The sequence below is a fragment of the Tenrec ecaudatus genome, chromosome 7 (genome assembly GCF_050624435.1).
Source record: "Tenrec ecaudatus isolate mTenEca1 chromosome 7, mTenEca1.hap1, whole genome shotgun sequence".
Taxonomy (NCBI): Eukaryota; Metazoa; Chordata; class Mammalia; order Afrosoricida; family Tenrecidae; genus Tenrec; species Tenrec ecaudatus.
The window spans coordinates 24,518,989-24,544,884 of NC_134536.1; the positions used below are offsets into that span (position 1 = coordinate 24,518,989).

Genomic DNA, 25,896 nt, shown 5'->3' on the forward strand with positions numbered 1-25,896 from the left:
CACGAGCTAAGTAAGATAGGCCTTCTGGAGAAAGAGCAGGGTTGGATAGGAAAGTTGAGTTTCAGGAGAGGAGGCCTTGATAGACAGACACTCTGGTGATAGGTGAGTTGATAGGTGAAAGACCACAGTTGGACATATTAGTTGGGAATTTAAAGGAAAGTTCAGGATTGAAGGTAGAGATTTGGGAGGCCTCTAGCCCCAGCTTGTAGTTTAAGGTCACCATTGTCGCCTATAAATGTTGCTATTAGGTGCCTTTGGGATGGTGTCAACTCAGTATTTTTTGCACAACAAAACAAAAACACTGAGCTATGCTCACGATTGTTGTTATGTTTCCTGTCGTTGCCCCCACTGTGTCCCTTCATCTCCTTGAGGATCTTCTTCTTTTATTGATGCTCCACTTTTCCGACATGACACGCTTCTCCAGGAACCAGTCCTTTATGCTCCCGCAACAGGAGACAGATTCTCACTGTCCTAAAGAGCGTTCTGGCTGCGCTCCTTACAAGACAGGTTTGTTTGTTCTTCCGACATCTGTAGCATATTTAGGATTCTTCACCAAGACCATCATTCAAATGCATCCATTCTTCTCCAGCCTTCCCTCCTCTTTGTCCAGGTGTTGCATGCAGCTGAGCCAATGCAGAACACGGTTCTCCATCTGTTCTCCTGTGTCGTAGATGGGCTTACTGAGGGTCAGAATCAGCTCAGTGGCACACCACAGCAGCGAGGCACGTAGAAGACCAGGCCAGGCCCACAAATCTCTTCAAACTGCAGTGACTGTGAGGGCCTCACGTAGGGACCCCTCTCAGAGGTGTAATCTCGTCAGTCGCCGTGATGAATGATGAGCTCCCTTGAACTGCGACTTAGTGGATGACCTCTACCAAATCTGCCCCAAATGTGTCCACTGTAGATGAAAAAAACAACCCCGAAAGCCTTTTTGAGAGGCTTTTGCAAAAACAAGCCCTGCGTGCTCCATGCTAGAGAAGTCTTCCCTGCAAGCCCAGGCAGGCTCCCCCTGGTATTTGGAGGGGCCATTTCCCTAATTCTTGTCCACTCGCATCATGAGAAGTAAAAGTCAGTTTGAAGGGTCTGCTTAAGGGGGAGCAGAAGCTAGAGGAAGAGCCCTTTGTTCATCGGGGTTCAGTGATCGCCCAGCAGGCGGCTAGCCCTGTTCATTAACAGAGAGAAAGGCATGTTCTTAAATGCTGTTCTCGGAAGCAAACAACTAGGAAAACATTGTAACAGCGAGAGCGCATTCTGGGGAAATGATGCACTCTGGATGCATGAGATGTGAGTTTCTGTTGTCAGTGAACAAATCCTTTCTGCAGAAACATTTGCCCATTCATGTAAAATGGCTTTCTCTAATGTGTTCAGTGTGTGGCAATCTCCGTTCCTAGAAAATGCCACTTGTTTCTGGCTACGCTGGAACTCGTAAACATCTATATTTAGGAATGCTTTATTTTAGTGAGTCATTTTAAAAAAAAGAAAGCACGTACTTGTCTCGTTGACGCATTGAAACCGTTTCTCCCCCTTCCTGGTTCTGAATGCTAAATTCTGACCTGGGAGGCGGTATGCAAGTACCATCCTGTCAGCTTGTAGGCTTTATTGTTCCTCGGTGTCTCTCCTCGGCTTTCTGCTGCTTTTTAAAAATTGTCCTAAGATGCACGTGACTTTCCCCCTAGGCCCTGCTGCTCTGTGAACTGTTAAGCCCCGCAGAGCTGGCAGGTGGGAAGGGCAGAGGGGCTGTATCCTCTGGCTGCCCGAGGTCTCCTCTTTCAGGAGCTCAGCTGAAGAAGGAGTATTGTTGAATTCAGAAAGGAGTCGCTTTCTCTGGGTGAAAATTTGAATATTTTCACAAGGAAGTGAAGCTGACTGCCCGGCCTGGTTTGCTTGCCCCACAGTTGGCTCCCTTTCCTGTGAAGAGCAGGGGAGCTCCCCGCCCACTCTCACCCTGAACATACGTATACATGACTATTACCCATTTGTGAGCTGGGCGTGTGCAAAGGAAGACTTCTACTCTCCTTAATGTTTCTAAAAGCTCTTTAAAAAAAAGAAATGAAAGAAACGCCGACCTTCAGAGGCCCCCCAATTAAGCCACCGCCGCCAAGGCTGCGCAGTTTAGGAGGCCATGAGGATGACCTGTGACGTGTTCATCCATGCAAAGCAGAGGGACAGAGAGAAAAGTGAAGCAAATTATCCGGTTGATTCAGGCAAATGACCTCCCCACCTTCAGCTTTCCTCTGAGTTGTACAGATAGCTTTCCAAACCTTAGTCAGCCGGGAAATGGCCATAATGAATCAGTTGCTAATTGAAAAAGATGCTCCCATATAAAATAAATGGACATAGGTGTTTTGATCAGATAGGTGAAAACAGGCGAGGAAGAGCATAAATCACTTAACCCAGGCACAGACGTACCAGGCAGAGAGATTGCAGGCTCTGTTCCAGACCGCAGCCATAAAGCAAGACACATGAGTTTTGGGGTTTCCCAAAGAACACAGGCATGCATCCCCTGCGCGAAGTGTGCGAGAGCGTTATGCAAAAGCCTGCAGGACTGTGAGCCTCGAAGTGAGCACATGCCGGTGGGAAAGTAGCAGGGTAGACTTGCTTGATGGCAGGGTGGCCACAAACCGTTCCACTTGTTTAAAACAAAACAAACAAACCAACCCAGGGCTGTGAAGCGCAATAAATCGAAGTGCAGTAAAACGAGCTATGCCTCCCCCATTGGCTTTTGTTTCCTAAGAGATTTATCTCCATACTGTTAAGAAAATCCTGAAACACCCCTCCCCGCCCCCCACTTCTAAGAGGATCAATTTGTTGGAGTTGCCTTAGTTGGAATAAGCCAAAGTGGTAATTGAATTGGTGACCGGAGTTGAGTTTGTAACTTCACCAGGCGAGAGGCCAGCTGCAGACTGGGCTCCTAAGGACGCCCTCCAAAGAGCTCTCGGGGCTCTGGGTGGTAGTGTCGAGTCAGTCTGCACCATGGCCTTGGGATCTATGTTTAAAAACGCTTCCTCTGTTGCTGCTAAGACATAGCCAGGTGTGCTCACCCCTGAGTCGCATATTCCATGTAGGTACTTCGGCCATTTTGCCATGAAACTTGGATAAATCTATACATGTATTGGAGCCTTGGTAGTGTAACCGGTTACTTGTGCTGCAAATCACAAGGTTAGCAGTTCATAACTACAGGCCTCCCTGTGGGCAAAAGATGGCCTTTCTACTTCTGTGAAGAGTTAATATAGTCTGGGACACACACACACCCCCCACCCCTGCCCCGGAAGAGGCAGGTCTAGTCTGCCCTGTAGGGACCACTCCCAGGCAGGATTGACTTGATGGCAGTGAATTTGGTTTTTGAGTGCACATTTGTTGAAGCTTTTGATGAAAACAAGTGTCTGCTGGTTATTTCTGACTTGCTATTCATAATTTGTTTTAAGTTCAGTTTCATATATTTGCATATCTGCTATATGGTATTTTAACATGGTTGGTTTTTAAAAAAAACAAACAAAAAAACTCTGCCATTTCCTCTGAATGCTGTTTTGAATATTTTATGTAAGATATTTCATGTGTTCCTTTTTGTGGAAAGCAGAGAAAAACTATTGAATTTTTCTAATCCAGTTGCTGGAAGGACAAAGGACATACATACATAAATGATTTAGGGTCTTCAGTGGACAAGGTTATATGAGGTATTGGGAATCTTTTCAACTATAATTTAGGGCCTTGAATAGAGCTATTGAATACTCATACATCACATCACCTAAATGTTTACGACTTTGACCATCTGGTATGTGTGAGACATTTTAAAATTCAAGAGTAGTGGGCCAGTGGAGCTAATCCTCCCAGATTTTAATGTTTACAAATGATCGTTGCCCCCTATTAAAATTAGTGATGCAGAACTAACTGCTCCCTCACCTCAGTTCTTTGTTGTACTACAGCCCCCATGCCCTCACTTCCTCGCCCCTGCCCCCCACCCACCCTCCTTCTCCTAAATGCCAGCCAGCACCAATCTCCTCTCCATGTCTATAATTTTGTTAATCTAAAAATGTTGTATACATGGAATCGGGATCTTGGAGGTTGGTGTCTTCCTTTTTCCCATTCAGCATAGTTCACCGATGTCCATCCAAGTTGATCCATGTGCCAATCACCCATTGCTTTTTTTATCGCTGAATAGTATTTCAGGGACGGGATAAGCTGTGGTTTACGTAACCATTTGCCCACTGAAGAAAATTTGGATTGCTTGCAATTTTTTCCACTACAAAGCATTCTGCTGTGAATATGGATGTACCAAGAACGTGCGAAGAAACGCCCTAGCACACATCCATCGTTGGGAGTGTGTTCCCTCTGGAAGTGGAGCTTGGGCGACAGCATTTTGGGGAGGTGGGGGTGGCAGGAATGGTTTTCCAGCTTCATTTACTGAAGATAGGGAAAAGCTCTCCTTACAGGTTTGAATCCTCAGACAAAATCCCGAGAGGACTCCTTGGCCACCTTGCAGTGGAAGCTCCCTGTCCCCGAGCAGGTACGTAATCGGTATATTTCAGACTCATTTCTAGCTGGGCACCCTACTGCTAACTGATTGTAAAGACACAATGGGCCTAGGAAAGGCTGCGTGGTTCTGGGTCATTCCGAAGGGTTCCTGTGGAAGATAAAGACCCTTCCCCCTCAAATACCAAGTTCCAATGAGCAGGATTCTTCCTCTTCTTTTTTTTTTAACATTCATATTTTAATCCCATACTCAGCTCACCGCCATTGCATCAGTGCCTGCTCATGGCGACCATGTAGGACAGAGTAGAGCTGCCCCTGTGAGTTCCTGAGACTCACTCATCCTACTGACTCAACAGCTTTATTGGCATATCATTCACATAGCATACAATTCGGTAGTTCAGTCACATCAAGGAGGGTTGTACAGTGATCACCACCATCCGTTGTAGAACATGTTCTTCATTCTTGTCCTCGTCATTAGCTCCCCATCACTCCCCAAGCTCCCCTGCCACACCCCCAAGGAACCAATAATGCAGTTCCTGAGAAGGATTCCTTCAGCTTTTTCTTGTTTGTGAAAGCATCAGTGCATTCTCTGATAAGGCATCCTTCTAGAAGAAAAGGCACCTGGGGGGCATGGCCGAAAACCCTACATTTCAGGGACTCAGCTGATACAATTAAGCAGTGTTTTATCCTCTCCTGTCCCCCAGCCACAAGTCCAGGATAGCTGCAGAAGTCTGGAAAGTTTGGTTGACAGCCCTGTTGGTTAAAAAGCTTAAAGCTGCCCATGCCTGCGCTCTGAATTTATGTCCTTAAGAAGACAGCCAGGACATTGCTGCTCCCTTTGTGGACATGGTGACTAGTAAGCCCGGGAAAGATGCTAATCATGTGCAGCTGTGCTAAGGATCTCAGCCATGCGGGGTTTATTTGGCAATACTGTCTGTCGCCAGAGCTGTTGCTGAAGTCCACTGCCCTTACAGACAGTTGGCTGGGAGCATGGCATGATGTCAGAGGGGAAGACACTTGCCTTAGTTAACTCAGAACTCCGGGATGCAGTCACTCTTCATTGTGATCCATCAGCAATACATATTTTTTAACACTTTTATTGGCATGTAATTCATGGACCGTATAATTCCCTGGTTTAACTGTTTAAAAGAGTTGTGCAATCATCACCAAAATCAATTTTAGAACCTTCTCTGCATTTCTTACTCCCATCGTTATTGGGGTACTTTCCCCGCCACAACCCTAAGGAACTGCTAATCTGGTCACTGTCTGGATGGACAGCAATGGCGTTATTGGACGCTACGAGTAGGTGCACGATGGACTTGAGAGCAATTGTGAGGGTGCACAGGGCCGGGCAGCGTCTTGTCCTGTTGTGCAGGGGTCGCCCGCCATGAGTCGGAAATGACTGCGCGCTGACGTGACAGCAGCCGCGGCATTGTTGGGGTCGTCCTGTAGGTCGGGTATGTTGTTGACAAGAGTACGTGTCTCCTTCCTTGGTGCCTATTGGCAGAATAAAGCCCTCCGGGTCTCAGTGTCATTATATATTAGATGGGTATAACGAAGTCTTCTAATCTATTTTTTGCACTGGTTTGGTATTTGGGTTTGGCGAACAAGAAGCTGAAAGTCGTTCCAACCAGGCCAACCTATCTACCAGAAAGGGGAAAGGGCACTGGCCATTGCTAGTTAGGCCGAGAAGGTGGGGGCAGGCGACGTTGTCATTGTGTCGTCCATTGGCAGTGTGATTGGCATTGGAGGATCCTGGAATGTGTGCGCCCGGTGGTCAGTGTGTGGGCTGGAGACAGGTAGGGGGCGGCTAACGTACCAGGCGGTGTCTGGTTCAGGAGCGGGCAGGACAAGCCCAAGCAGGATGGGCAGAGGGGGAGATATTGCTATAGGCTACTGGGAAGGAGCAGCAAGCATGCGGTGCGGTGGGGGGCGGTGGGGGATGGAGGCTCATTGTGAGCAAGGTGCCCCCCCTCCAGGGCGATGGGGAACATAGAGGGGCACATTGAAGCCGCCCTGCGCCCCGCGGATGGGCTGTGTCGCAGACCACACATGCGGTCTGCTCGGACAGCTACTCAGCGCATTCCTCGCCCACTGGACTGGGTGTGCGCGCCGTGGCTGCTTAAACAAACAAAGGGCTGGAAGCCCTGAATGCCGGCGAGAAAACCCCAAGGTGAAAAGGAGGCGTCCCTGGCCACCAGTGAGCCCTCAGTCTCAGCCCGTTTCCTTCTGAGACCCGGGTGGAGAAGCTTTCAGAAGCTGCCTCTTCTCTTTGGGGCCATTTCCCTTTAAAAATGGGAACCCGATGAAATGGTTATCAGTTTGGGGAAAGAGAGAGGAAGAAAGGGGGCCGGGAGGAAGCCAACCCAGCAGTCCTAAAGAAGCGGTGATGAGAGTTTATATTTCCAATTAAGTATTTCTAAGTGAACAATTTGCTCTGCATTATTTGAATTTATTGGAAGTGACGTGGAGAGCTAGAGAGAACATTCCCAGGCTTTGGGCAGTAACTGTGTCTGATAAAATAAGGCATGCCGGCCTCGGACCCGGGCAGCCGTGCTCCCGGGAGGAGGGGCTGAGCTTTAAGAACAGGCCTGGAACTGCATTCTTCCCCCTCAGAGCTGGGCACCGGCCCGCCGGACGCTCTGAACACTCCGCCCTGGAGAAAGTGGAGGGAAACCGTGCAGTCTCAAACTTCCCATCACGTCGGTATCCCTGGTAATCCGATTTGGCCCCAGGCTCCTGGTGTGTTAAAAGACACGGAGAGCGTTTCAGTACAGCACGTTTAACATTTCCTACGACCCCGGGGCCACTACGTTCTGGGGGAAGGGTTGTGCAAATGATAACTTAGAAGGTTTTCTCCCCTTGTCAGGTAACCTGTTGATAAATGCCCTCACTTTCCCTGGCTCCCAGCTCCCTACAGCATAAGCCCGGATTCCTCTGTCTGGGGCAGAAGACCCCCTCCCGCCCCTTCTTGGCGCCTGCTCTGCACAGTTGTGTACCTCCTAGACCAGGCCACGCAGTCCACAGAGCCCCTGTCGTTCTCAGCTCTCTTCTTGTCCGCCGATGGGCTTCTCCTACATATCTGGAGAGGACAGACCTTCCAAAAGGAAAGGCCAAGGTCACCTGTACGTCTAGCATCCTGCGATCGATCCCCTACTAACGTACTGTTCTCTGTAAACCCATCCTTTCTTCCGATTTACTGGGCGAGATGGCCGTTGGAGGATCAGAGCGCTCCCACCCGAGTACAGAGCATCCTTTGCTGGATCTCAGAGACAAATGACCTGAACTCGGGGATCTGGCTTCCCACCCTCGGCGGGACTGGATGCTTGCCTCCTGTCTTTACTCAGCCCCAGCCTTTTGCCCCCGGAGGCTTCCCTCTCTCCTGGAATGGTAACTTTATCGGGACAATGGGCCCCGCTGCTAATGAGTTACGTTCTGGTTCCTACATGCCCTGTGCTTAGTCACAGGAGAGAGGCGCTCAGGGCTGTCAGCTATAGATGCATGCCCTAAAAGGGCCGAAAGGCAAACGGCAGAGGATTTGCTGGGAGGGAGGGAGGAGGGGCGCGCATTGCCAGCTGTCACAAAGGAAAAGCCCTCATGACTGACGTTGACGACCAGAAAATCTTACCCAGGGCTCTTGTCTGAGTTTCAGGCATGGCTCCCCACCCCTTTCCCCCATGGCGCTGCTTTGAGTCGCCATTAGAACCAGTTACTGTCACGTCGATTTTTCTCTTAAGTCACAGTGACCCCAGGCGTGGCAGCACAGAACTCTGCTCCTTAGGGTTCTCAGTGGCTGAATTTTCTGGAAGTAGATTACCAGTCTTTTCTCCAAGGTACTACTTCTGGCCGGTCGAGAAATATTTAAAAATACAAATGGGGAAAGGAGAAGGGTGGAGGATTCCAACTGACTCCTTCCTCCCTTTCTCATTTTGAGAAGTCCCTGTCACATAGTAGGTTGGCAGGTGGGCTGCTGACTTCCACCAGCCGCTCCTCAGAGAAAGATCGGCCTCCGCCTCCCATCAGGCTTTCCAGCCCCAGAAAGCTCCAGCAGCAGTTCAGTGCCGCCCCAGGGGGTTGCTCGGAGCCCCATTCCTCTCGATGGTGGTGGGGAGACTAGAGGGAAGGGCCAAGGGTCGCCGCGAGGAGACCTGAGGTTTTTATAGCAAACGAGGGGAGAGAGATTCTGGAGACACGTGACGACAGTGGAGGAGGTGAGAAGTTGTCCGGGAACTGAACGCCTCCTTTCCTGGAAAGAAGGCCAACAGCAATATGGGGGTTTGAGCAGGGCTGGAGCCTGTGGTCAAGGTTGCTGGCGTGGGAACCAGGAGGTTGAGGTGCCTTTTGCTTGGATGGAGGGCAGGGGTCTGGCTGAAGGAAAGATCGGGAGTTTCATCTGAAATATTAAGCATCCACATGGAAATGTAAGGCCGTCGGTATAGAGCTGGAGTTCAGAGCTGAGGTCCCGGCTTTCGATGGAAAAATGTCAGGAATTTTGCTGCGAAGATAAACAAAATGGAATAGCAACTGGATGGGGCCTGTGGGGGCAAGAGTGCCGTCGTGGTCGTTCGGAGATGGGAAGAATTATAGTCTGTCTTGATAATGGGCGCTGGGAAATGGCTGAGGCGGCGACGGGAGGAGACTGCCTAGAGTAATGTCTTCGGAGTAGGCGAGAGGAGATGGGACCTGATTGGCGACCCTGGGTTTACTTAGGCAGGAGGATCGGTCATCCATCTGTCTCCCCCGGCGGGGAGGGGAGGCAGGTCAGAGGGTCACGTGAAGGTGGAGACACAGGGCAGTGGCACATGAAATCTTTCCCTCGGTGGAACACGAAGGCCCCTCAGCGGAGAGTGAAGCTGGGTGGGAACGTGGTGGAGATTTAAGGAAGAAGGAAACATGAATCATCGTCGGGAGAGTGGGGACAGTGAGTGAAGTTAGACAGGAGGAGGATTGGGGGCCTCCTTGAAATTGTTGGTCTTGTCATAAAGGGAGACCAGCCGGCGGGATGGTGTGTTTTTCTTCGGCCTCGTTCATGGGACGTGAGGCAGTAGAGAGTTGGACTGAACCAGACATGAGGCTTTGCCAGCCAAGTACACTGAAGAGGGGAGGCCGACAGAGTTGAAAGTGCGAGGAAGTGATTGTTGTGATGGATTGAGGCATCTAAACTAGATAAAATGGTGGAATATTTTCATTTGTTTATTGACTCGTTGAGTTTCTCTTTCTGCAAAATTCTCCCCCTCTCCTTGGGTTTTCTTGTCTGCCTTACTAGGAGATGTGTTCTCGATGTATGGTCTAGAAACAGCTTCTCTACAAAGGTCAGCTTCAGTGGTCTTTTAACAGAAGTTTTTCATTGGAATGTGGCCAACTTTATTGATATTGTCCTTGATGGTGAGTGGCTTGGGGGCTAACCTAGCCTGCTCCAAGGGACAAAGATGGCTCCTTTAAAGATTTACAGCCAAAGAAACCCGAAGAGTCAATCCTACTCCACCCACCCGCCCTCCACGGTCAGTCTGAGTTGGAACCAACTCAGTGGCAGTGAGGTTGGTTGGTTGGTTGGTTGGTTGGTTGGTTGGTTGGTTGGTTGGTTGGTTTGTTGGTTTCGAGTCTTTGATCTTCCCCAGTAAGGGCCGTAGCTCCTCTTCACTGGCAGCAGGCAGTGCTGGGTCCTCTGCATATCACAGGAGTCTTCCTCCAACCCTGATGCCTCCTTCTCCTGCGTGTGGTCCAGCTCCTGGATTCTTCACTCGGCACACCGATCGAGGGGGTATGGTGAAAGGGTTCAACGCTTTCACACACGCCTTGATTTCAGGCCACACCGTGCTCTTTTGAAGATCTCTGACCTTACTCGATGATCTCATTTTTAAACCAACGGACACACTCAAGGTCACCCAGTCAATTGCAGCAGAGTTAAGGCCTTGACCTAAGTCGTTGACTTGTTTTTTCCTTCTTGTTTTGACTTGTGCTCCTCCATCCTTCCTTTTCTTTGCTTTCCTTCTGTGTTCAAGCCTAGTAGTATATGTGCCCAGGGGGTGTGGTTGGGTAAGCATTGGACTGTTGACTCCACAAGGTTAGTGGTTCAACCCAACCCTACGTCATGGGGCAATCTGCTCCCATGAAGACTTCCAGCCTCAGAAACCCTGTCTAGTGGGTTGGGCTCGATGATCCTTCACTCTCTGCCATTAAGCCGATGTTAACTCATAGCAACCCGATAGGACAGGGTGGAACTGCTTCTGTGGGTTTCGGAGACAATACATCTTTATGGGAGTAGAAAGTCTCATCTTTCCCCCGGGAGTGGCTGGTGGCTTTGACCTGCTGACTGTAGAGTTAACAGCCTAATGTTCAACCACTGTGCCACGTGGGCTCTTTAAGCACTTTGATTTTTGGTGATGTGGGTGACTTGAGGATACTGGCTATTTTTACTTTTCACCTGAGCTCATACTAATGCTCATTAACACAAAACAGCCTTTTAGAACCCAGCTCATTGCAACCCTGAGCCAAGCAGTAAAATCACTCAAAACGTTAACAGTTGAACAAAAAAAAAGAGAGAGAGAGAGGAAAGGGAAGATAATTTCTAAGTTAGCAAAACAGCTTACTTACCTTTATCCTATCTCAATTCCTCATCGAAGTAACACATCAGCCGTAGTGGATTTCCACTCCTGCCTAACTCTCGGGTTTGTCTCATCTTCTGAGGCCTGTGATTCTACCTCCGGTGTTACTCTCCCATCTCTCCTCTCCATGTGGCGCCTCTCACCTGGTCGTTGGCCTCTCACCTGGTCGTTGGCCTTGGCTGCCTGGTTAGTTTTCCCATCTGCTGCTCTGACTCAAAGCAGTTAGAGTCCCAACTTGGCTGCCAGTGTTCTCAGAAATCCCAAAGATGGTCATGCCACTTCTTGATTTCTTGACCCTCATCTGTTCCTTAGGGGAAGTTCTACTGCCTACGTGGAAATATGGGGCTATTTTTTTGTTTCTTAAGTCATATTTCTTTTCTGTCAGTAAAACTTTATCTTAAACAATGCAGGTGGACTCATTCAAAGTGGGCATTATTTCCAAGCAATAGCAATAACGTGCTCTGGTGAAAGGGTCAGTCTGTCAAGTGGAGTCCACTTGATAGTCCTGAAGTCCCCTGTCGTTCTAAGCTTCTGTAGTTTTCATGTGAGCACTGTCCCGTACACTAGTGTTGTGAAGGGACTCTGGAGAAATGTGGGACAGGTACTGAGTAACTCATTGTTCTTGAACCTTGCATCTGAAGGCTTCTTAGGATTAGAGATACTTCACAGCTCAGGTAAAATATACAGGATTCCCGCCCACGCCCATTGGGCGGGCCTACTCCTGCCTCCCTCATCCTTTGCCTCAGAATCACAACAGTCAAAACAAGTAGGTTTGTAATGTATAGTTCAGGGCCGTTGAAAGGATGCACTGTTAGACTGTAGGTTTTGAAGAATCTGGCCAAGAAGGTTCATTGTGACATGGTCGTTTTTTCAGTCGATTGGACCAGAGGCAGCCGTAACAGGCTCCTGGGTCTTTACTGCTTTCCTAACGAACTTAGTTTGGAGCACATGGTTCTGAGGAACGTACACAAGATGCATCCAGGTAGGTATTTTAAGTTAGCGTCTCCAAAGAATAAACCTAACGGAGTTGTTAGGGTTCATTTTCCCAGAGCACCTCCATATCATGTCTTGCAGCCTGTGTGCCCATGCTCACCCACAGAAGAACGCAGTTTCTACGTGTACCACCTAATGATGTTGGTGACAGGCTTGGCTTCCAGTTGTATCAACATTCTCACTCTCTCTTTCTGAGTTGTTTCTCACCCTTTAACATAAATTCACTGCCTCCTAAGGTTCCTATCTAATCTTTCGAGTTGCTCTTATAAACATAATCCTATAGAGATAGTTCTTAAAAGCGCATAATGTTTAAGGCAGACATTTTTTAGTAGTTAAGCTAAACTCTTGTTTGGTTTTCGGGAAGCTTCAAGGAATATTTTGGTTTAAGACTTAAGGATTATCTCAGGGCCATAGATTCAGGGTTCATCCAGCCGCCATGGCTCCGGGAAGTCTGAAGTTTAATCCCTGTGCTGTTAGCAAGAAAACAGACCAGAAAATGTTGAGCAAATTTAAAATCTGAGTTTATTTTTCTAATATATGCAAAAAGTGTTTTAGAAAAATAGGTCTGTATTTAACACTGCTTTGATTTTAACTTTCATTTGTATTTGTTTAATGTCCAATCATTTTTTATAAGGCTTATTCCAAAAGAAGTAGCCACTCCCTCCATCCCACCTCCACCAACCCACAGTTGTACACCTTCTCAGAAAGGTGATAGGCTAGAACACCCCATGGAGCGATTCTGCTCGTCCTATAGGGGTGCTCTGTCTCTCTTCATATGGACAACCGTTTGTGTGTTTTACCTTTGTATTTCTAAATGCCAGGTTTAAGTACCTACTGGTTTTAAATTTTAGACTGTATCTGCTGACTTCCCATAGAAATGCAAATGTAAATTTCGTGTGCGTGTGTGCGTGCGTGTGTGTGTGTGTGTGTGTGTGTGTGTGTGTGTGTAGGATAGTGTAGGTGAATCCTTGGGGACTCCCACTTGTCCTTTTCTCTAGGGCAGGTCACTTCCCCACGGAAGATACCTCCAGTCTCTTGCCCCAGAGGGGACACACCTAATTACCTGGGTTCTCAAGCCAACGTTGAACTTATTGTGCCCTGTTTGCATGTAATGTCCCCACCCAGGCCTCTATAGAAAGCAAGGGTCCAGGCTTGTATTCGGCAGGGGGCAGGGGCGGCTCCCCCCATGCAGAAAGCCAGAAGGGCTCAGGAATGCTTCTGAAACAGACTTTGAGCCGCTCGCCTTGGTTTCAGACACTTTCGCCCCCTCCCTTTCCAGTAGAGCCCACTGACAGCCGCGTGCAGCTTTCAGGAAGTCTGGGGGCTTTGCTGGGGAACTAGGTTGCTTCGTAGCTTCTCTCATACTGACGTCGAATTCAGCTTTCATAGGGCTGTGGTGTGTGCTCTGCGTCCAATATTTGTTGTCTTAGCCTGTGGTTTTGAAAACTCTCGATAACTAATTTTGTCGAGTGTCAGAGAAACTGGGACTACCTGCTTTCCAATTGGGCACCTCTCACTCATCTCCCGCCCCCAGTGTCAACACAAGGCTAGACAGCACCCAAGTTTTTCTCAAACACCTAAGTCTAGGCTTTCCCTGCGATGCTCTCAGACTGTGGGACAGTCCACAAGGACAGCTTTCTGTTTCACAGTCTCCCCGAATAGCGGGTCAGGAATTCACTTTGGTTTTTCTTGTTTATTTTCGGTCCTGCTTCTAAGAATACAGGAGCAGGGGGCCCGAGTTCATACAATCAAGCGTCTCAAGAGGTTGCTGTAAGGCCGCACACCTAGCTTCGGAGCAGAGGCTGCGGGGAGGCCCTCCCCACTGGCAGGGCTCCTCGGGGAGCAGAGGCTGCAGCAGCGGGGGGGATTGTTGCTGACTCACTGAGGTGGCCACGGTGGGTGGGCTGTGAATAGACCGTTTGGGAGGGAACACAGAAGAACCTCTGTGGCCGTGGGCCCTGCCACATTTTTCTATTTCCCAATATAGCCATGGCTTTTCGTCATCTCCCTTTATCTCCACCACAGCCACCAAAGCCAAAAACACTGGTGTCTCCCACCTGCACGCAGATGATCCCTTTTCAGTGCTGCACTAGATTCGCCGCCTCACCACAGAGAGGAGCCATCCCTTTGTCTGAAGCGTCAGCTAGGAGTAAGGGTTTGCCAGGCGAGCGGAGGGTGGGTGGGATGTCGAAGGACATTCCAGGAAACGGACCATAAAAACATGAGCGGCCATGGCACATGGAGGAAATAGCAAACGAATTGATTTGTGGCATTGGCCGTCTGTGGGCCCGGCAGGAGAGGAACCTTCAGAGACTAGCAAGGGACAAGGCTGTGGCCTTCATCTCAGACAAGCCTCGTCCTCGTGCGGCAGAGCAGCTCAGGAATTCGCGGGTTTCACTGATAAGGGTGTGACAGTTTATTGAGGATATACACGTTTTAATAGAAGATTGGCTTGGTTTTTCTTTTTATTTATTTTTTAACCTGAGAAACGACCCCTTAGATTATGAGGACAGGCAGCTCGCTAGTTACAGGCTGGTCTGTATTATCTAACAGGAACTTTCAAGGATCATTTTCACCAATATCTGAAATGCATTCGCTACTTCTGCCTTGAATTTTCGAAGGATATGTTTATAGACCCCTCTTTGTTTTCACTTTAATCTGGTAAGATACAGTAATCGGGGTGGGGGTGGGATGAGAGGACTTCAGAAAGCTCTTGGGAAAATGACATTATTTTCTAGTTCCATCTCGCCATGAACAGTTTGAAGACCCCTCATTTATGGTTCACAGATTAAGACATATCCCTGACTTTGTAAAACATCAAACTGAATTGATAGCACTAGAAAGATTTTTTTGGTCTCATTTCCCATCAGTCAATGCCCTTAGCCTGTTTAAATTTTGAGCCCACAAAACGAAACCAGAAAAACCCTATGGTCCCTCTCTCTATAGGAGATCGCCCCACCAGCGCACCACACACACACACACACACACACACACACACACATTTTTGCACAGATTTTAGAGACTCACATCTACAATCTTCAACTGTTAGCCCAATCCCCTGGGTATCTTTTTCTTTGATCGGGCATGTGATGAGAGCGAAGTCGTCTTGCATTGTGCTCCACGCAGTTTACTCTGTATGTGTGTAGGAAGAAAACAGACAACAAACTAAGCTTCTGGGCGTCCTTTTTCACTTGCCACTAGAGCTATATAGTTCTCTAATTGGATGAGTCTTGCTACCCAAGTCGTTTAAAGACTTGTTACTGAGAAAAACACTGTTTCTTAGAGCCAGATAAGAATGTCTACCCAGTCTGTTCTTCTACGGTAGGCTAGTCCTTATTTTGTGAGTACAAGAAAAAACAGAACCTTGCTAGAAGGCCCTTTTAAAAGTCTTAGCACACGTATAGAAACACAACCCCAGGGCTCAGAGTACGGGAGAAAGGTGTTCAGAGTCGAAGCGTCTTCTCCACAAGTTGACCGTGGAAAGTGATGAATGAATCTGAACAAAGGGCTAGAGTTACTCATATTGGAAGACTAAAAATGGAAATTCAATTTCCTCTCAGAAACTGGCTTTTGCATTGTGTCACTGGGGACAATGGAAATAGAAGTCAGAAGTCATGGTTTATTTCAGGAATGTCGTAGAGTATGTGTCCTGCATCGGATGATTATATTACACGGCGTCGGGGAAATCCTGGAGTGAGACTTGTGCTCCGACCTTTCCTTTCACAATCCTATCCCACCAACCCCACGGGAGGACAGCCCTTCCCGGCCTGTTGTCGAGTGTGTGCGTGCGTGCGTGTGTGTGTGTGCATGTTCATATTTCAATCTGATCCTCGCCCATTCCCAAAATAATCATCAGGAACAGAACGAAGCAGATGGCGCAAGCCTTCCTTGGCATACTGGCAGATCTATATCACTCACTCAGTATTTTTAGAATCAGGGGGATTGAAAATTATGTCCTGAGATGTTTGGGGGAAAGACGTACTATCTTTCCAACACAACAGGTGTTGAACTATTACCGTGTTTAAGACACAGATGCGAACTGTGTGTCAAGTTGCAGACCAGACTAGTGTCAAGACTACCCCCGTCGGTTTTCCGTTAGGATCTTGGTGGGCTGCCAGGTGATAGGAAGTAATCATACGTCCGTTTTCACATTGTGGGCTTTTCTTCCAAAAGCGCATCAGGTTTCAGCCAAAGACTGGCGTCGCCAGCAAGCAACCAGGCCACCACATTATTATCGATGTGAGATGCAGGTCTCTCATCTTTTTGAAATAGTTCAACGGTGGTCTTTTGCCACAAAGACTTTACAGTCTGCCGCAAATGCCAGTGTGATTTCTCTGGAAATTTGGGAGTATTGAATGAAAACAATTAAAATATTTCAGAGGCCTGTGCTCGTGCACTCCAAAGCACCCCCCACCCCCCCGCCTCCCAACCTCAGTGCTAGAAAGTCCATTCCGATTCATGGCCGCCTTGTCGTACGGAGCAGAACGATACCCTTGGGGTTCCAAGGCTAGCAACCTTTCCTGGAGCCCAAAGCTCAGGTCTCCCCTGCAGAGTGGTTGCTGGGTTCCAACTCCTGTCTTTGTGGTTGGCAGCTTAGTACACGTAACTCAGGCTCCTCGGCAGAAAGTTGCCGGGCAGGGCGTGCTGCAGCCATGGGTGATTCTTGAGTTCAACGTTCAAATAAACAAACAGGACAAATGACAGACCTCTCGCTATCATGTAGGTCCAACATTTGGGATTCAGCTCTGCGCTCAATACCGAGTTAGGTGACCTTAACCAAAGACCCAGAACGCCACAGGATGACATGTTGGGCGCTGACACCCACAAAATAAATAAGTACAAGAATGTTTGTGAGAACTGTACTTTGCTCTTCATTTGGTCTTTTTGAGAAAACTAGTTGGGGAGCAGAGTTGGTGTTGAAGGAGGTGGGCCTTGCTGTGAAACACACCTGGCCATCCCTAAAACGTTTATTCCGCACGTCATCAGAGACCCGAGAGAGATGTGTGATGATGCCCCAGGACTGTTAGAGTTTGGGATTTAGGGGATTGGTAGCTGGGAAGAGAGATCTATAGAAATGTGATTCAGTGCCAGACAGTCGGCAGTTGATTTTTAAATAAACCTTATTTTCCCTAATACTTCCTGGTGTGTTGGTAAAGCACCCAGTCACGGTTAACATATGTTGATTGCTGGCTCTTTTCTTGTCACTCCTGTGCCCTCTTGAGCATGTGTGTGCTTGTGTTCGGTTCGCATTTCTGGTTTTCCTTCTAGTATGATTGATGGCAGAATATACATAGGGAGAGACTCTGTGTCTTTGTCCATTACTTCCGTAACTAAATTGGTTCGAACCATGGGCTAAGTATACAGGCAAGAGTGTGTACTTTTAATCTCCATGACTAAAATATTTGCATGCTGGGTGTGTTTTGTGAAGTTGTGCGTGCATGTGTTTACATTGTGTGCTCCGCTGACCGCCATCAGCAGGTGGACCTCACAAATGAGGAGATGGAGACTCAGGACGTAGCTGGCAAGCGGGTACGCTGGAATTTGAATTGAGGAATCTTTCCATGCCATGAACTCTGAACCGACACCCGAAACATCTCAGGCAGGAGATGAGAAACACTAGAAGTCCCCACAAATGTTTGCCCGTTAGAAAAGGAATGTCTGTCTGTCTAGGTATATGCGTTATGCACTGGTGTATTTAAAGAAGCTGGAAGTATTACAGTGAAACTTCATCTAGCGAGAGGCCAGCTTTCTGGAATGGTGCTGATGTGGAAGTAACTGAAAAGGCAAGTCAAAATGAACTTTAACAAGAAGAAGTAACTGTCCCCTGACAGAAGGGCCCCAAGGAAGAGATGAGCCAGTCAGGGTGCAGTACAGCAACAATGAAACATACAACTTTCCTCTAATTCTTTAATGCTTCCTCCCCCCATTATTATGACCCAAGTTCTACCTTACAAATCCAGCTAGACCAGACCACGTACGTAGGCTGGGAACACAGGGAATCCAGGACAGATAAGCTCCTCAGGACCAATAACAAGAGTACCGATACCAGGATGGGAAAGGGAAGGTGGGAGGAGAAAGGGGGAACCGATCACAATGATCTACATATGACCCCCTCCCAGGGGGACAGTTAACAGAAAAGTGGGTGAAACGAGACATCAGTCAGTGTAAGACATGAAATACGAATAATAACTTATAAATTATCGAGGGTTCATTGGGGAGGGAGGGAAAAAACAAGGAGCCAATACCAAGGGCTCCAGTAGAAAGAAAATGTTTTGAAAATGACGATGGCAACAAATGTACAAATGTCTTTGACACAGTGGATGGATGCATGGATTGTGATAAGAGTTGTATGAGCCCCCAATAAAATGATTTTTAAAAAAAACAAAACCAGTAAGAAGCAACTCTAAGGGCCTGGCAATAAGTGATTGGCTGCAGAGATCAGGCGCCCGAAAGTTTGCTTGCCTGTGTGCCGGATGGCTCGACAGCGTTCAGCACGGGCTGGCCTGCGGACAGAGCTACCCGGCATGTGGTTATTGTACGCCCGAAACGCGCTTGCATCTTTAAAAGTCAGGGCACTTGAAAACCTAGCGTCCACCCACCTGAAAATAGCACAAAAAGAGCACTTTGGATGCTGCCCCAGACACTTAACGGCCCCTCAAACAATGGTAGAAAAAGAAAAGTCAGGTTTGGGGAGGGTCTGGTGGGGGGGGGTTGGGAGCGTGAGAATGACGTGGTCTCAGGAGCCGGCGGGCCTCTCTCCGGTTGTGCTGGGGGAATGCGCTGAGCCACAGCTGTTTGTGCCCATGGGGATCTCGGGTCTCCTCTCTCAGGGCACGAGCCCAGTGCCGCCAGGCTAGCTAAGCTGTAGCCGCTTTGGGTGTCCGTCAGCCTCCCCTTACAGACGAACACGGGTCCCTGCAGGGGTTGGTGGTGGTGGTGGCAGTTTGGACGGGGTGACGAGCTTTGAACTGCTAAAGGTGACTGCAGAGAAACCACCCGTGGTGTGCTTGAGAAGCCCCTCGCCTGCGAACCCATGGCGACGGGCAGCTGCCCACGAGCGCCCCAGCGGAACGGTGCTCCGTGGGGTCTTCAAAGCAGGACAGCACCCGAACACCCTACGAGAGGACTTGGCTCTGTTTTCAGTGTGGTCACCTTGAGCCTCACCCTACTCAGAAATGGTGGTGCGAAGTAGATCCTAGCTGGCGAGCCCGTCCCCACCAAGATCCTGTGTGCTTGGCTCCTCCCTGCTCAGGAACGCACAGACAGGCGGACTGATGGGCAGGAGCCCAGTGCCCGGAGAACCTCAGGGAAGTGGGGGGCGGGGGGGCTCAGAGCCGCTGTGGGTTCTGGCTTGTTGCTTCTGAACAGCCTGTGTTCAGATGGCTGACGCACGGTGTCCCTTTCCTCCACAGCCGGCCTGGTGTTCCTGGAGATCTCCCGCTCCCGTGATGCGAGTTTTCTTCCTGTTCCTGGGAGTTCACCTGGGCCTCAGCTTGACACTGCTGATCATCTGGGATGTGGACACCCAGGAAGCACAGCTAGTGGCGACTGCGAGGCCCCAGCCCATCATGCTGCCTCTGTCCTGGTCTGAGGTCCAGCTGCAGTGGCTCTGCTAACGCGCCCGGCACCCTGTTTCCGGCCGTCCTTAAATGGCACAGCCGCTGGCCAGCGAATCTGAAAAGGAAGGTGTGAAAGTCCAAGCCCATGGCCACCTACCCCTGCCGACTATGTGGCAAGACATTCCTCACCCTGGAGAAGTACACCATTCACACATATTCTCACTCCAGGGAACGGCCTTACAAGTGCCTGCAACCAGACTGTGGTAAAGCCTTCGTGTCCAGATATAAACTAATGAGGTGAGAGCCTCCCGCTAGCCCTGGGGACCCAGCTGTGGGTCACTTCTCAGCTCACTGGGCATTCCCGCGACAGCTAGCCCTCGAGCGTGCCAGGCAGACAGCCCCACGGTGGGAGAAGCACACAAGCCCCGCTAGAATGCTCCCCGGCTCGGCAGGTGGAGGACGGGGTTCTCGGTGGCTTTTCCGCAGGGGAGGGCCTTAGGTGTGACACGAAGCAAAGGGGGCAGAGAGGAAGTGTGGGCAGGAGACTGAGCTAGGTCTCGAGTAGCTATCTGGTTTCTGGACACGGCCCGAGCAAGGAAGATGCTCTCTGCCTTTCTAAAATGTCCAGCCAGGTAAGTAGGGGCTGCCCTGCAGGGACCGGGCCAGGAAAGCCAGGTCTACTCCTTGACCGGACCGAGCACACGCAATCACGGTGCCAGTGACGCCTGTTCACTGACATCCCCGTGATGAGAGCGCCCTGGGGCTTCTCTTTGCGGGGCTTCCGGCGGGAGGGTGGCACACATGCACGAGACGATGGTGGCCTTGTGCCAGGACCTCGTTGAGACCTTTCCTGGCGCCGCGTCTCTTCACACATATCCCCTCTGGTCAAGATAGGGCACTCTAAGCATTGGTAAGCATTTCTGAGTGAGTTCTACGAGACACTGGAAATGACTGACCCCGGCTGGCCAGAGGGCGCCTGTTAAGCAGTTGCCCCTGCAGGACGAAGCCCTGATTTGGGGAGACCCAGCTCTGGGTGGTTGGGGTCAGAGAGAAGATGCCACGTGGGTGGCTGGTGTCAGAATGATGAAGTAGAAAAGTGGGGATATGAGTTATCTTCATTCTGGAAATTAGCCGCCTGTTGGCTATTCGCAGAGGTGGTCCAGGGCAGCCTGAACATCAGCCCTGGCTCCCGAGAGAGGTCGTGTGGGGGAGGGCTCCCAGGAAGAAGCCGGGGTGGGACTGCAGCTGTAGGCCAAGTTGCAGCTCATTACCAGCCCTTATCTGGTGGCCTGAAGAGTTTGCTTGTTCTCATGTATCTCAGGAGATAGGTAACATGGTTTGGGTGAGATGTGTGTATGGTTGGAGGAGCAAGAGGAGACAAACAAATGTGAAATGTCATTAGCAGTTCAGCCATGGCAGGGAAGATAGAAAGGCGAGCACTCCTCCCAAGGGTGAATTTTTGGAGCCAGTTTGGACTCTCAGCGCCTTCATCGCTCCACGTAGGGCTGGTCCCTCGGGTTTCCCAGACGGTCACATGTTAAAAGGCACCCAGGATACCCCCGAGGATAAAAACCTCTAGTACCAGACGTGGCCTTTGGATGTGAATGCCTGCTAGGCACGTCCTCCGGCAGGGAAATGAGTATGTGACATGTAGCTCTTGCCTCCAAAGGGCTTTTACATCACACGACAAAGGATGTATGCAGCGGAGGCGTGGCCTACTGGTCGGACAGTACAGGCTGTGTGTGGACCGCTCCAACACCGCTGTGCAATCTATGACTCTCTTTAAGTGGGTCTAGGACTTGGTGGCACCACCGCAGTGGCTACAGAATGCTCCTTGAGCTGGTTATGCAGTTCTGAACATGCCAGCCGAGCAGGGGGAGACGCCCCCTTATCTCTGTGTCCCCAGCACATGGCAAATAGGGTTGTTTTAAGAGCGAAAGGAAGGCGCTAAAAGATGGGCTTTATTCGAAAGGAAGCAGAAGTTTGCTGCAGACTAGCCTTGGGGCTTTTGACCTGGCTTCCTTTCAGCGTGCCTCTTCGTGGGCAAGCACTATGCTCCCACAGATCCTGCCTCTAGGAACATAAACGGCCCTGGATGGGAGAAAGTTGCACGAACAGTACAATTCAGTACATGTTTGACATCAGCAGACCCTAGCTTTTAAATTTTTATTGCAAAAGACTGCGCTTTAGGTGACTGTTGACACAGTGATTGAGTTTCCTCTTCACGATGTCCACACAGATGGTTCCGTGCCAGGGAGGCCAGTGTTGCTGCGTCCGTTCTGCCCATCGTGTGCGGCGCAGTGCAGAGCTGCCGGCCCCGGCACTGGCGTTCTGGGTCTAACTGGAGACTTCCTGTGATAGGGAGGGTAGAGTTTTAAAAGTCTCCTGAGAGGGTGACCTGAACTTTGTCACGATTCACAGAGAGCAAGCCGCAACTCCACTAGGAATAATAACCTACAACTTGAGTCGATGAGGAAAATTGAATAGATACTTAAAGAGTGTCCATTCAATCTGTCCTAAAAAAAGTTATGATCGTTAAAAAATACATTCATGCAGATATTTATTTAGAAATCCCTTTGTACCCACGGGGAAGATGTGGTCTTCGTACAGTTTTTAGACCTGTAAAGACTTTACGTCTTCGGTAAGTGTGGTGGTTCTGTTCAGGTACAGATGTTTTTCAGCGATTAAAAGCACCTCTGGTCCCGCTGCTCCAGAGAACACCAGTGGCCTTTGATGGGGCCATCCTCTCTAGCGCCTCCACTAACTGGGTTCGCTCTTGTGTACCTTCTCCTTCCGTCCCCAGACACATGGCTACCCACTCGCCCCAGAAATCTCACCGGTGTGCTCACTGTGAGAAGACCTTCAACCGAAAAGATCACTTGAAGAACCACCTCCAGACCCATGACCCCAACAAAATGGCCTTTGGGTGTGAGGAGTGTGGGAAGAAGTACAACACGCTGTTGGGCTACAAGAGGCACCTGGCCCTCCATGCGGCCAGCAGTGGCGACCTCACCTGCGGGGTCTGCGCCTTGGAGCTAGGGAGCACGGAGGTGCTTCTCGACCACCTCAAAGCCCACGCCGAGGAGAAGCCCTCCACTGGAGCCAAGGAGAAGAAGCACCAGTGCGACCACTGCGAGCGGTGCTTCTACACCCGGAAAGATGTGCGGCGCCATCTGGTGGTCCACACAGGTTGCAAGGACTTCCTGTGCCAGTTCTGTGCCCAGCGATTCGGGCGCAAAGACCACCTCACCCGACACACCAAGAAGACGCACTCCCAAGAGCTGATGAAAGAGAGGCTGCAGAACGGAGACCTGGCCACCTTCCACACCATCTCGCCGCCGCCGCCGCCGCCGTTCCACCGGAAGGCTGCCCCGCTGTCTCCCTTCCCGATAGGGGTGCCCATGCAGAACGGGCTTGCAAGTAGCTTGCCAGCTGAGGTACACAGCCACACCCACAGTCCTCCTGAGGCCATCCCCCAACCTGTGCAACCCATGCCGGAGCCCCTCCCCCCTCTCCTCCCCTCAGCACCTCCCAGCTCCCCTCCCCCGGCCCTCCAGAATCACAAGTACAACACCACCACTTCTACCTCATACCCACTGCTTGCAAACCTGTCCATCAAAACCGAGCCGAAAGATTTTTGCAATATCAATCTGCTGGAGGACTTGCCTCTGCAAGAGCCTCAGTCACCTCACAAGCTCAACCCAGGTTTTGACCTGGCCAAGGCGAGTGCTGGTAAGATCAGCCTGCCCAAAGAGCTGTCTGCAGACGCTGTGAACCTAACCATACCTGCCTCTTTGGATATCTCCCCGATTTTGGGCTTCTGGCAGCTGCCCCCTCCTGCTACCCAAAATGCCTTTGGGACTAGCACTCTCACCCTGGGGCCTGGGGAAGCCCTGCCCCACAGATTAAGCTGCCTGGGGCAACAGCAGCAAGAGTCCCCACTAACCATGGGCACGATGAGCCTGGGTCAGCTCCCCCTGCCCGCCATCCCCCATGTGTTCTCTGCTGCCACTGGCCCTGCCATCCTGCCTCATTTCCACCATGCCTTTAGATAACGAGCTTTCCGCGCATCCGGAGGCTCGAAAATGTTTTAAGAAGCATTTTCAACATTGAAGCTTAGAAAACCCGACTGGGTATATATAGGGCTTTTTTTTTTCTTCAGTTATTGCTGGCTAGAAATGAGTTATAAGTTCTCATATTGCATGTATTGTGCCAATCTGTGCTGAGTGTTTATGCTTTGTACCAAATGTATCAAGCGCGTGTTCTGTATTATTGAAACCGCATATATATCGATCGTCATAAAGGAAATCCAAAACGAGGGCTGCTATCTTATAAATAGGTGTTTGTCGTATTGAATTTAACTGTAATCCATTATCATAATATGTTAACTACATTTATAACTCTTATGTGTAATTGCCTAGTAAACCAACTATGGGAAAGTCTGGCTTTCTTCACGCCAGGAGTACTTTTAAAAGTAAGAAAATAGCCTCTATCTGGTGTGTTATAACCAGGCTGTGTATTTCTGTTCAGGGATTCTTCTATCCTCAAGGCTGGATGTAGTTTAGTGTATTTCTGCCGTAGCCAACCTGTAGTTTTATGTAACCAATTCCTTGTGGAACAATAGATTTCTACATTTAAAGAAGCATTTTAAGTTGAGTTTGAGCGTTTTCCACAAGATGCTACTTATATGTAATCGCTGACTTCATTTATCTTTTAAGAATAAACTGGTTGTCAGTCATGTCTGACACAAACGAGAAAAAAATTTTAAAACTTAAAAAAAAAATCACTGTGTAACCAGGTTAAGTGGTAAAGTAATCGTAGGCGTCAGCCAAGAAAAGCATTTTGCTGACTTTAATATCAAGTATATTTTTAACAGGAATTTATGAAAATATTACTGGAATTTTCCATATGAAATAAGTTTTTTTCTTTGCTCTATATGGCTTATGTACTACTCTGCTTAAGCTCTTTAATATCGTTTTTAACCACAAATAAATAAAAGCATTTTTAACGCATCCATTTGTGTCGCCGCTGGTTTTTATGCAGTCTCCCTGTCGTCCAGCCCTGGAGTTTGGTATATGATGACTTTATTTGGGGTTTTGTTTCGTGTTTTTTCCCCGAGACTATTCCATGAAGCTACGAGAGGTCTGCAAGTAGTTTGTGGGAACTTTCCATTATCTTTTTGTTTTTCCACAGATGTTTGGGAGCCCCCTCGTGTAGCTTGTACGGTGATCCTATGGAGCCCAGGTGGCACTCGGGGGCTGCTAACCACAAGGTTGGTGGTTCAAGCCCACCACCCGCTCCATGGGAGAGAAATGAGGCTGCCTGCCTCCTTCTTCATGGATTCACTGTGGTTCTCAACCTTCCTCATGCTGCGACCCTTAATAGTTCCTCATGGTGTGGTGACCTCCCCCCAACCACATTATTTTCGTTGCTGCTGCTCAACTGTCATTTTGCTACTGTTATGAATTACAACCCCTGTGAAAGGGTCGTTCGACCCCCAAAGGGGTCGTGACCCACAGGTTGAGAGCCACTGCTATACCGGGGTCTCTGAGTCACATTCAACTTGATGGCAGGTTTGGTTTCCGTGTATCTTCCAGGTAGTGAAGTCTGTAATCTTGCATACATTTCAATGAATGTTATATGTCCCTATACCTGTCTAACAGATCTGAAACATTCCCAGCATACTCCTGCCCCTCCTGGTAAAATAACTACCCTTCTGACTTGCATTCAGCACATTATTATTTAAACGTCACCTATTTCCTTTAAGATTATCGCTTAAGCTCATGTGCTTCAAACTCACTGCTGTAAGAACTTAAAAAGTATAACAGTCCAGAATCCTATAATGGTACATAATTTCTTTCCAACGTCTTAAGTCCGATCACCCGCTATAAATTTGTAGTCTATCCTGGGCTATCCTTCGGTGCCGTTGAGTCGGTTTGACCCATGGCACCCCTCCTTACAGCAGAGTAAAACCCTGTCCAGTCCGCATCACTCTCCAGTGGTTCTGTTTGGGCTCGTTGTGGAAGCCATTGTTTCAATGGTATTTACTACGGATGTCTAGCACAAATTAGAATTTTCCTTACTGAGGTTCCTTCAGACGGTGTAAAACCCGTTAAACTTGGCAAGGCTCTCTCTCGCTTTTAAATGGGGAGGCACAGAAAGGGAAATCTTGAAGTGGGCTGTCCATCAAAGAAGCCCGGGTATCAAACATGAGGAGCGCTGACTCTCAGTGCGTAATGAGAATGGCCACCCCCAAGGGCACCAGGTCT

The 25,896-nt window shown here is 49.2% G+C and overlaps 1 protein-coding gene across 2 annotated transcripts in view; it reads left to right on the forward strand.

The window, feature by feature from the left end:
• The window catches only part of PLAGL1 (PLAG1 like zinc finger 1), a 60,971-nt gene extending 36,356 nt beyond the window's left edge, over positions 1-24,615 (forward strand). Inside the window, exons 4-6 of one of the 2 annotated variants that reach the window (XM_075554436.1) lie at positions 4,419-4,504; positions 19,481-19,924; positions 22,431-24,615. In XM_075554436.1, coding sequence (XP_075410551.1) covers positions 19,773-19,924; positions 22,431-23,682 — 1,404 coding nt within the window. In that variant the 5' untranslated portion in view covers positions 4,419-4,504; positions 19,481-19,772 and the 3' untranslated portion in view covers positions 23,683-24,615. The remainder of the gene's footprint in view (positions 1-4,418; positions 4,505-19,480; positions 19,925-22,430) is intronic. The other variant, XM_075554437.1, reaches the window with a different exon arrangement.
• Positions 24,616-25,896: the final 1,281 nt, after the last annotated feature.